At 40.8% G+C, this 12,442-nt stretch overlaps 1 protein-coding gene across 1 annotated transcript in view; it reads left to right on the plus strand.

Moving 5' to 3' along the window:
• Positions 1 to 12,439, plus strand: part of NSD1 (nuclear receptor binding SET domain protein 1) — a 38,716-nt gene extending 26,277 nt beyond the window's left edge. The window contains exons 15-23 of the mRNA XM_072145994.1: positions 913 to 1,069; positions 1,154 to 1,359; positions 1,443 to 1,555; positions 2,693 to 2,962; positions 3,121 to 3,237; positions 3,909 to 4,050; positions 4,877 to 4,983; positions 6,250 to 6,439; positions 7,418 to 12,439. Coding sequence (XP_072002095.1) covers positions 913 to 1,069; positions 1,154 to 1,359; positions 1,443 to 1,555; positions 2,693 to 2,962; positions 3,121 to 3,237; positions 3,909 to 4,050; positions 4,877 to 4,983; positions 6,250 to 6,439; positions 7,418 to 8,706 — 2,591 coding nt within the window. The 3' untranslated portion in view covers positions 8,707 to 12,439. The remainder of the gene's footprint in view (positions 1 to 912; positions 1,070 to 1,153; positions 1,360 to 1,442; positions 1,556 to 2,692; positions 2,963 to 3,120; positions 3,238 to 3,908; positions 4,051 to 4,876; positions 4,984 to 6,249; positions 6,440 to 7,417) is intronic.
• Positions 12,440 to 12,442: the final 3 nt, after the last annotated feature.

A 12,442-nucleotide genomic window follows, 5' to 3' on the forward strand; every position in this document is an offset into this window, starting at 1 on the left:
TTATTATATTTTGATAGATCGGGCATTTTCGGACGCGGCGATACCTAATGTGTTTATGATTTTTACGGTTTATTTATATTTATATCAGTTCTAGGGAAAGGGGGGTGATTTGAATTTTTATGTTTTTTTTAATATAATTTTTTTTTTTTTACTTTTTTTTATTTTTTTCACTATTTTTCAGACTCCCTAGGGTACTTTAACCCTAGGTTGTCTGATTGATCCTACCATATACTGCCATACTACAGTATGGCAGTATATGGGGATTTTGCATACCATCTATTACAATGTGCAGATCGCACATTGTAATAGATGGCCTAAAACATGATAGCCTCGGATCATTGTGTGATCCGAGGCTGTCATAGCAACGGATCGCCGCTCCCCGGTGACGTCACGGGGAGTGACGATCGGAGCCAAGATGGCGGCGCCCACGCGCCGCCGGCTCTTTAATGCCGCCGGCAGCTTTGCCGGCGGCGATCAAAGGGTTAACACCCGCGATCGGTGCAAGCACCGATCGCGGGTGTTAGCGACGGGCATTTGCTTCATTATGAAGCAAATGCCCGGTGAGTATGAAGAGGGCTCAGCCCGTGAGCCCTCTTCATACTCCCCCATGCACAGTAAGACGTAAGGGTACGTCTTATTGCGCTATGGGGTTAAAATATTTCTGGCAGCCAATACAGGGGGATGGAGACATCTAGCATTTTCTGTTTCCTGCATTGGTTTTGTCTGGGGGCTGCCTGGATCAGATGACTGGTGCAGATTCAAGGTTCCAAACCTTCAACAATCCCAAAGATAGGAGAAATGAAATATAACCAAAGATGTAGAAAAATTGTTTAACATTATTTAGTTGTCTGTGATACTATGTAGTAGAGTGCAGCACACTGACATTTGTGATGTTTCCTACCTTTATGTCAGGTGGAAGCCTTCTTTGTTGTGAGTCTTGTCCAGCAGCTTTTCACCGTGAATGTCTTAATATTGAAATGCCGGAGGGGAACTGGTTCTGCAATGACTGTAAAGCTGGCAAAAAACCTCATTATAAAGAAATAGTATGGGTTAAAGTCGGAAGATTCAGGTAATAGATGATTTTTACCCTCGTGCTGTCCACTTTTCTCAGAGATGGTTCCGAAAGATATTTTAGTTTTTTCTTCTAATTTAGGTGGTGGCCAGCTGAGGTTTTACACCCTAAGACTATTCCAACAAATATCCAGAAGATGAAACATGATATTGGAGAGTTTCCAGTCTTATTTTTTGGTTCGAAAGACTATTTGTGGACTCACCAGGCTCGAGTATTTCCTTACATGGAGGGTGATGCCCTTAACAAAGATAAGATGAGCAAGGGTGTAGATGCGGTTTACAAGAAAGGTAAAATTATTATTTTTTCTATTGAGAGTTTTTATTTTTGCCTGCATATTTCTGCATTTTCACTCCTTTTTGCTTTCCTATAGGACTGATGGAGGCTGCAGAAAGATTTGAAGAGTTAAAAGCACAGAAAGAAATGAGGCAATTACAGGAGGAGAAGAAAAATGATAAAAAGCCTCCACCTTATAAGCACATTAAAGTGAGTAGCACAGTGTTGACCTACTAATCCCTCTGCTTCTACTTCATTATTGTAGGAACTGAGATTATTAAAACCTTCCTATTCTTTCTTGACCCCAGATCCATAATGGGGGACATGTATCAAACTTTTTCCTTGCCTTAATTTTTGAGACCTTTCATGGTCTCCTTTCAAAGTTCGCCAATATCTAGTTTCCTGCAGTGTTTCCTCAGTTATCACGTTAATCCAGATTTGAAAGTTGCGTTTTTTTTTTTTGTTTTTTTTTTTGAGGTCCTACTTTTTTGTGGCCGTGCGTTCCTCAATGAGTGGGCATGGCTAAAAGGGAACCACTGTGACCCTGACTAAACATGTCAAAGGGGGTCCTTCTCCCTCAAAATGTATGGCACGGCATTGTACCAGCTCCATTTTTGCTGAAGGCTGAGCACAGCACATCTATCCTCCTTAAAGGAAACCTACCACTTGAAGTGGCAGGTTTCCGATGGCAATACCGGGCACCAGCTCAGGGTGAGCTGGTGCCGGAGCTTATTTTCGTTAGTGTTTTAAACCGCGATACCGCGGTTTAAAATACTAACTAAAATAAGCTCCGGCACCAGCTCACCCTGAACTGGTGCTCGGTATTGCCATCGGAAACCTGCCACTTCAAGTGGTAGGTTTCCTTTAAGGGTGGTGGAGATAGCTGAGGGTCTATTTTTATAATTTCAACGACTTTTGGGAATGGTACTCTCGATTTTTTTTTGCTTTTTTGAGATCCTAGCAACCAGATCAATCAGTTAAAATAGTGAACCGGGTTCCAGAGAAGTAGTTATAATAACCTCTCATTCATATTTCATCATTAATAAAAAAGCAGCATACAGAAAGTAATAAACACATGAAAAAGTATGCCTCCTTTCAAAAGTTAATGCACATACACACTTGGTAAATACAAGACCCTGAACACTGGAGGAAAAACCATATATATATATATTATGGAGGTTCCTATAGAGACCCAAGGGTGTATCTCAAAGTATGCTTCAGTACACACTGCCTTCTCCTTAAATGTATATATGTATTTATCTAGGCCTGTCAAGCAGTAATTCCTTTTTTAATATTAAGAATGTATGGAAGTTTAGGATGTTACAATAACTGTACTTTTATTTGCAGGTGAACAGACCTGTTGGGAAGGTTCAGATCTTCACTGCTGATCTCTCTGAAATTCCACGTTGTAACTGCAAGGCTTCAGATGAGAATCCTTGTGGTCAAGACTCTGAATGCATTAACCGTATGCTGCTTTATGAATGCCATCCTTCTGTGTGCCCAGCTGGTGAACACTGCCAGAATCAAGCCTTTTCTAAACGGCAGTATCCAGATGTGGAGATTTTCCGCACTCTAAGCAGAGGCTGGGGATTACGTTGCAAGACTGATGTTAAGAAAGTATGTTCCCAAATCTTGGTTTTCTTTTGTATATCAATGATCACAAATTGTATGTAACTGTTCTCCAATTATCTTGGCTTTACACCATTTTGTTCCATCAGTTATTTCTACTGTATTCATTCACTCCATTCTTTCATTGTATTGTGTATTTCCTGTAGGGTGAATTTGTTAATGAGTATGTGGGAGAATTAATTGATGAAGAAGAGTGTCGCGCTCGTATCCGCTATGCCCAGGACCATGATATCACCAACTTTTATATGCTTACTGTGGATAAGGTAATGTCATATTTTCACCGACTGTTACAGGTGTCTGCCAGGTTACAGTACATTTGAGACCTTATCCAAGTCATCTAAATGTATTACTTTAAAGGCTAGTTTCACAACCTAGAAAAGTAGGCGGTTTAATAGAAAAGGCCTTCACCATAAAAGGAGGGATGTGTACAGTAAAGGGACAGTGTAAAGAGGGGTTACAGAAAAGGGGGCACTAAAAAAGTGGCTACAATAAAGGGGTGTTATAAGGAGGGGGTACAGAAAATGAGGTATTATAAGTCAGTCATTACAGAAAACTGCATTATAAGAAGGGGGCTATAGTATTAGCGAGTTATAAGAAGGCGGTTACAGAAAAGCAAGCGTTATAAGTAGGGTGCTGCAGAAAAGGAGGACTACAAATGAACTTGTACAAATAAAAGAAAAAACGTGGTCATATGAAACCATAGGACTTGGTGCCTTGTTCGCAAGAGTTAGCAATGTAACACACAACTGCCTCCTGCACAGTACAATGAATTTTTCTGGGCTGACCACAGACCTAATCTAAAATATTAGTGACCTATTCTAATAAATTAAAAACAAATTTTGTGGGCAGTTTTTATAATTCAGTTCCCAAAGTCTTCTATTGGGTTAGAAGAGGGTTCCCCAGCTTAAAATTTTGTCTTTTTGTCTTTATGTAGGATCGGGTTATTGATGCTGGGCCAAAGGGAAACTATGCTCGCTTTATGAACCACTGCTGTCAGCCAAACTGCGAGACTCAGAAATGGACTGTGAATGGTGATACCCGAGTCGGTCTTTTTGCCTTGTGTGATATTAAAGCTGGTAAGAAAACAAATTCCTGATTGCCTGTGGCGCTCATGAATCCTCTACATTAATGCAGTGTGCTTAGGTCCAGCAATGTTTGCACTGCATTTTATTTCTTTTTTACATGCTCATAATAATTTTCTGGGTTATTAGCTAGATGCTGCAGCACAGTTTTCATAGAGGTGATCCCATATTTCAATGTGCATCCAGTGCCTACTGCTGCAAGCCAAAAAAACATGTTCTCTATACTTCATAAGCAAAACTATATACTGTATATTGAATGCTGCTACCCAAACCCAGTGTGATTCTCTGAAATCCTTACAGGGACCCACACCTCAAAGAAGAGTTGTGAGGTTGTCAGAAGGAGTGGCAACTAGCTTTGAGCATAGCTCTTAAAGGAAACCTACCACTTACAATGGCAGGGGTAAGCTGTAAGTACCGAGCACCAGCTCAGGGTGAGCTGGTGCCAGTACTTACTTTCGTTAGTGTTATAAACCGCGGTATCGCGGTTTTGAAACTTTTTAAACTTTAGACCAGAAGCTGCTTCGGCGCTGTGTGCGCACGCCTACATAGGAAATAGCGGAGATGTTGCGCGCGCACGGTCGCGCGCAGCGCCGAAGCCTCTCCTACTCTAAAGTTTAAAAAGTGTTAAAACCGCGATGCCGCGGTTTATAACACTAACGAAAGTAAGTACCGGCACCAGCTCACCCTGAGCTGGTGCTCGGTACTTACAGCTTACCCCTGCCATTTTAAATGGTAGGTTTCCTTTAACTCTCTTCTTTTGCCCACGTTTTGTTAAATATTTGGTCCTTTTTGTTATATCATTTAAAATGCTATTTTTCAGGAACGGAGTTAACTTTTAACTACAACCTGGAATGTCTTGGAAATGGGAAGACTGTGTGTAAATGTGGTGCTCCAAATTGCAGTGGCTTCCTTGGAGTTCGACCTAAGGTTTGTCAGTTTTTATGACATTTGCTTTCCTGCGGTTATGATTTGGAGTTTTTTTTTATATTGTATGAAACTTCTTCATGGATGTTCTATTTTTGGTATATTAAAAGTGAACTAATTACAGGCGGTCCCCTACGAAAGGACACCCGACTTGCAGATGACCCCTAGTTAAAGACGACCCCTCTGCCCCTAGTGACCTCTGGTGAAGCTCTGATTGCTTTACTATAGTCCCAGACTGCAATGCTTAGCAGTAAGGTGTCTGTAATGAAGTTTTATTGATAATCCTTGGTCCAGTTACAGCAAAAAAAAAACTTTGAAACTCCAATTGTCCCTTGGGCAAAAATTGTTTTGTCTGGAACTACAATTATAAAATCTACAGTTTCGACTTGCATACAAATTCAACTTAAGAACAAACCTATTGAACCTATCTTGTATGTAACTGCCTGTGTATATTAATAGAGTAAAATTGGGACCCTTCAGTTTTTCATGAAAAACTGCAGACCTTGTTGAAGGTTAAACTGTCATCAGGAATGTAATTTTTACATGACTGGTTCCAATATTATCCTCTGGTATGTTGATTTCACAAATGCATTTGTCCTGCATCTGAATAATTCCACTGTTTTTAAATTATTATTTTTTTACATTACCAGGCTCCCTGCCCGCAGCATGGTGGCCATTCAAACAAGAATTGCTTGTGGCAAGAGTAGGAAGCAGAGGAGAGGGAGGTTCATGAATGGGGAAGAGATATTGAGGAGACGAGTTGTGCTGTTGTACCCACCTCCCCCAGGACTAACCACACATTGCTGGCAGGGAGCCTTGTTAAAGAAACCATAAAAAAAGCAGTGGAATTATTCAGATGCATGATAAAGGCAACATGCCAAAGGCTATTGGAACTTGTCATCATGAGTAGCAACCCTTGAACATTGTGTAATCATAAATTTGCACTGAATTCTTCCACTCCTTTATCTTGTTACTCAGAGAGAGGAAAAAGAGTGCGCATTTGAGGTGATAATGGTGTTGTGCGAGACAACTCCCATAGATGTTCATAAATTAGTGATGAACACTAATCAAACCAAACCTTCATAATCCTGAACCTCCAATAAAGTTTAGCACAACAATCGGTCTGTATGTTCTCTGGGTAAAGCTCCATGGTTTATGCTGTACAGTTGCATCTTTGCAGAGTTAGGTACAACTAATCCATAATTGTGTAATTATTGTGTTGTGTGCTGTGACAATTTACTGTAAGTTTTTCTCTAATTTTGCATCCAGAACCAACCCACAGTTTCTGAGGATAAAGCCAGGAGAAAGTATGTGAAGCGCAAGAAAACTGAGGCAGTCAAAGAACACGAAGATGAATGTTTTAGTTGTGGAGATGGAGGCCAACTTGTATCCTGCAAAAAGTCAGGTTGTCCAAAAGTATACCACGCCGACTGCTTAAGTTTAACTCGTAGACCTGCAGGTACGTGGATGTTACGCAGCGCTCTGCTCTGGTTGTATTGGACACCAAGTAAATGAAAGCAATGTAAGAAAGTGCTTATATGTTGAGACTTTGGGCCCGTTCTTAAGATATTTACCATTAAGTGATCACTATACATCTCCATTACCCTGTGAGCTACCAGTTTCACAGAAATGTCCTCACTTTCTGCTCCATGTAGATGTTGCTTTCTTGATGATTATACTTAGAATGATGGATTCCACTAAAACAGACCCTAGTAAACCATTAAGCCAGCTAGTGTGCTCAGGTGCCACATATGGAAGTTGAGCATCTCTGTATATTGGCTGAGCCATGGACTTTGCCATACCTACTACAGTTTTGTATGGAGAGACGATTGTTGCTATGTAGGGTGTCCTGTTTTGCAACACCCAGACTATTTCAAAATTGGACAGCAAGGCAAAAAACCCCCTGAAAAACACGATTTATTCTCAAAAGTGCAGCCCTTTGTGTACATTTTTGCAACAATGCCAGGGTCCTAAAAAGTTTGTCTATTGCTGTGTATCTAAATGTCTCTTTCCAAGACGAATGTTTTTTTTTTTTTTGTTTTGTGACTTTTTTTTTTTTTTTTTTTTAGCAAATTACACATTTTGGGTGCAAAAGTACAAGTGACTGATTTTGCAAGCTCTTTGTAGCGCTTCAGAATGTGTGTGCACTACATAAATAAAGAATAAAGGAATAATAATAAATAATAAAAGTGACCTATTCTTGGTTCCATAAATTCACCTTAAAAAGTAACCAAAAAATTAAAAACCTGCAAAAAAGAAAAAAAAAGCATAAATTACAACCACAAATTTAGAAAGATACAAAGCACTGCTAAAGTATGCCAAATTTAAAAAGTCCCAAAAGAAAACAAATGATACATGTGTCCCAACTTATGACATCTGCTTAAATAAATTAGGCTTCTGTTTTGTCTTAATAGAAATTCTCAATTTCTGATTGCAGGCAAGTGGGAATGTCCGTGGCATCAGTGTGATGTCTGCAGCAAGGAGGCAGCTTCTTTCTGTGAAATGTGTCCCAGTTCCTTCTGCAAGTTGCACCGCGAGGGCATGCTCTTCATCTCCAAGCTGGATGGACGGTTATCCTGTACAGAACATGACCCGTGTGGACCACATCCTTTGGAGCCAGGGGAAATTAGAGAACCTGACTCGTCAGAAAACACGTCGTCTGTCCCAGCTACCCCATCGAAGGGTACATCGCAAAATAATGTCAAGGAGGCGTCCTCGAGTAAAAGGCAGAAATCGGCTAAAGTGATTGCTCCCTCTGAGACTAGCAACTCAGAATCCAGTAACATGTTGCTGTCTGTTGGGGGAAATTCCCTACCTTCTGCGAAGGTCTTGGTAGGCTCCTCTGACAAAGCCTCTTTACCAGCTGGCAAGCTAGTTCTAAGCCCTGGTAGCCAGAAATCACCTGTGGGTGGGAAACTATTTCTTGCATCGTCTGCACAGAAACCATTGTCGACAGGAAAAGTCCTCCTGGCTTCTTTAGGAAAGAAATCTTTATCCCCTGGTAAGGTTTTGTTGGCTTCTTTAGGTAATAAGAATCTAGCCGCTGGGAAGGTACTATTGACTTCTGTAAGTAAGAGCTCTTCTTCATCAGTTAGTAGAGTGCTGCTATCTCCTGCAGGGAAACAACCTGTGGCAACTAGCAAGGTTGTACTGGCAACAGCTGGAAAATACCCCATCGAGGCTGGGAAGGTGCTTCTGACCTCCGCTGCTGTAAAACGACAGAGCCCTGAAGAAAAATCTGCTCTGGGGGATGAAGACAAAGAACCGAAAGAGAGACCTGATGATGGAATAGAAATTAAAAATACTGCTCATCCTGTAAAGAGACCACTACCGGATTCAGAAGACAAATGTGATTCCCTACAGGAAGCATTCATCCCAGTCACTACTGAACAGAAGGCTAAGGACTTACAAGAAGTAAGCAATCTCCAAGATGAGCAATTAGAAAGTGTTAATCTGTCCTGTGCTGATGAACCCACCACCCCTAAACAAACTATGGCAACAGAGGAGGAGGAGGAGAAACCTGTTACTCCAGCATCTATGGAAGAGCCTGCAGATTTAGTAGTGGACTCGGACCCTGCTTCAGAAGACCAAACCATTGAGGAGAAGACTCCCAGCAATCAATCTGAAGACCTCTCAGAGTCTGTTTCTCTAGATCTAAACTTTGCTACTGATAGTCAGCCAAAAACTGCATCTAGCCCTTGTCCAGCAGCTGCTGAGTGTATATAGCGCCAGACAAGGAATGACCCTTGAACTGATGGACGAAGTGAAAAATCCCACATATATTTTGGATGTGCTGGATGTGTAGACACTTGACAAGCCGGCTGCTGCGTTTTAGTTTTCGCTTTTTAGTTGTTGGCTTCTTGCGGTTAGAGACTTGTAAATGACATCGCTGATAAACCGCTGGAGTCCTAATGCGTCAGTGGGGTTTGTGTCTAGTCAATAATCAGGTTATACACTTGTCTTTGAAAGAGGCTGTATTCTGTCAAAGAGCAATAAGGCACTTCTATCCATGTGGTAAATCTACAGATAATGTCATGGGCCTTGATGGCAGGGAATCGAGAGAGGTGCCTTATTACAAAGAGTTGTATTTTAAGCTGTGGATATCAGGAATCCTTGAAATGCCAATGGACCTCAATAGGCTTGTTCGTGTGTTTGGGTAAAATAACCTGTTGTCTGGTCAAATTATTCTAACGCTGAGATCTGCTACTGCATGTCTGAGGTTTCTTCCTATGACTTAAGGACACAAAACCGCAAGATTTTTTTTTTTATTACTCATGCCAAAATACAACTACCATTGTAGCTGAGTATTATGGCGTGTGTCGTAGGACGTTACTGCAGTATTAAATCATTAATGTGAATCCTTCCATGCAGATTACATCTTATAATCATCAAAAGAGCCTTATTTCAGTTTGGATGGTGAGCCTTAAAGGGAACATAAGGGTAATGGTACAATCCCACTTGCATAATGCTGTCAGCCAAGTAGAGGTCTCATGTAACATTGGTCGTACCGTAGTTTTCATATTGTCAGCTAAAAGTCGCCCAACAGGATATTGGTAAAATGAAGCAATGCCCAGTGACCATAGAAATGTACAGATTCTGAGTAACTAAGATGTTGTCATTGTATAGTGAAAAGTTTTTCATCTTTCTTCTACATTTGGTGCTGAATGTACCAAATGATCACACGAGATTCTGCTGATGTATCTGAGGAGTTTACAATTATAGCAAACCATTAAGTAAATTTGTATTAGATAGCTGTGGAGCTCGACACTAGACGATGATAAAGTGTTAGTTACATCTGTAACATTGCAGCTGTAAACTATTCACAGTTTCCTTATATAAAGTGGATTAGCCATAAAATATAGGCGATAGGTATCAATGGAATTTTACCCGATTCTTCCTCTGATCAGCTGACTTGATGTAGGGCTTGTGGTGCTCTGGAACAGGCACAGCACCTTACATTGTGCTTTGGCCATAAATGTTACTGCAGTGCCTTCCCCGGAGTATCACGTGGCCTTTTCAGACAGCTGATGGATAACCTGTAATAAGGTCCTGGGAAATGAAGTCAATATATTAATGGTTCCGCCCTCTTCCCAGATGTCAGATTTGCCGACCATGTATAGACCTATTTTACTAAGCTGACATGCGGTGCTCAGGCCACACACCAGAGATCATATGGAGGGTTGATAAATACAAGTCATGCTACAAAGATGTCGGATAATAAGGCAGCTGAAAAGAAATGTTGTACTAGTATGTTATGTCGTCCCTGCACACCACACTAAACCTTCTGCACATTACACTCGCACCTGCCTCTGTAGAATCTGAGCAATCTTATGATGGGAATTATTGGTGCTATGGGCAGCTGTGCTTAATGTTTTACTGTATGTGTTTTCTTTTTATATTATACCTTTTGTTGTAAGCATTGGTGTTGGTGTCTTTACCAGTGCCTCTATGACGTGAGCTGAATTTTCACTTTTACATTTGTTTCTTCAGTCCTGTGAACATTTGTAAGTTTTACCCTTCAATGGTTTGGTTTAGCGTGCCGAAGATATTTTTTTGTTTATTAATAAACTAGACCATTGTGATTTTAAACCATTGTGGATGAATGACTGGTACCGAAATATAATATATTTTTATTTTTTAAGGCTTATCCTTGACCCAACAAATATACATGATAATTGAAGATTTGGGGACACGTATTCTGCTGCAGTAACTCCTACCACAGTTTGTGTAAATCCTTATTCTGGTGTCATTGAAAATCTCAGTAGGTTGGCTGTTGGAGGTTTATGTCCAGAGTGTCATTGGTCTAAAGGGTTTTCCAAGATATACATACACTTTGGCAGCAGACAGTGATAAAGTATAAAAAAATATATATATAATCCCCTGTGGCATCAAAGCTCTCCATGGTTTTGCCTGTGGAGGCAAGTGAAGAATAGGAGGTTGTGTCTTAGAAAACTCCTTGAGGGTACATTCATTTTTTTTTTCCTCGATGCCTTCTGAAGTCTGCCGGTAACATGCAGAAAAATTACATGTGTATAGGTAGTAAAAGCTAATGCAATCCCCAGTGGACCTTCTATACCAGTTTTACAATCATTTACCCTTAGGCCAGCGGCACACCTTGCTGGGAACTGGTAGTGCCCTCTGTTTTTAGTAGGGTCAGCTAACTGCAATACAGGGAGTCCCCTACTTAAGGACACCCGACTTACAGACGACCCATAGTTACAGATAGACCCCTCTGCCCACTGTGACCTCTGGTGAAGCTCGCTGCATGCTATTACTCTAGCCCCAGACTTCAATAATCATCTGTAAGGTGTCTGTAATGAAGCTTTATTGATAATCTTTGGTCCCATTACAGCAAATAATTTTGAAACTCCAATTGTCACTGGGGCAAAGAAAAAAAAATTTGTCTAGAACTTCAATTATAAAATATACAGTTTTGACTTGCATACAAATTCAACTTAAGAACAAACCTCCGGACCCTATCTTGTACGTAACCTGGGGACTGCCTGTACTTTATAATTGATCAGTGCCCACGGCTGCTGTCGGACCTCTTGACCAATGTGTATGTAATAGTAAGAACTGTTTTTTCATGGATGACTCGTGGACTAGGGGGGAAATTTATCGGAGCAGAAGTGTTCTAGTTGCCCATGGCACCCAGAGCTCAGCTTTTGCTTTCTCATAACTGTGTTTATAATATTACAGCTAATCTCTGATTGGTTTTCATGGGCAACTAGAACAATTTTACCTCAGACATGTCTGATAAATCTGCCCCTATAAGGTTATGCAGATCTGTGAGAAAGATACCAGACTGATGCAAATCGGCTATGGAAAAGCGAACATTGGTGTCATTGCTGATAGTTCAAGTTTCATGAAATCTAGAGGTGTATTTTTTTAGAATCCAGCTACTTTCCATGTGTGCAGTTATTAAAATCCTAGCCGCAGAAGAGAGGTAAGGCAGTTTTGTTAAGAACATAGGAGGGTTTTGGGGGGGAACTGTCCTTGGTCTTATTCCTAAAGGCTCATTGTTTTTAATACTGCGGCTTTCACCGTGTCCGTATCTTTATCCTGCAGTCAGCATATAAAGGCAAACATGAAGAGTCCATCCCATGGGATCCTATCACTGAATGTTCCATACTTCATGCATTTATATCCGGGCATGGACAGAGACTGGAATAAGCCTACCACTCATACCATGACTGAGACTCCACATTCACTGGTGCTACCCGAAAGCAAAGCTTTCCTCCCTCCTGCTGACTCTACAGAAGTCCTCTAAATAGACGCATCATGTCTAGAAGGCGGCACGGATGACATGGCTGGTTTCTCTTTTCTTTTTGTTTCTTTATTAGGTAACTGCATTTGCTGTCACTAGGGGAAGGTGGTCGTGCCCCTTCTATGAATATGTACTGTAATTCTTTGTATATAGAACAAAACACGATACTGTAAAGTTTAAGTCTACTCTGGACTC

Source organism: Engystomops pustulosus, chromosome 4 (genome assembly GCF_040894005.1).
Source record: "Engystomops pustulosus chromosome 4, aEngPut4.maternal, whole genome shotgun sequence".
Lineage (NCBI taxonomy): Eukaryota > Metazoa > Chordata > Amphibia > Anura > Leptodactylidae > Engystomops > Engystomops pustulosus.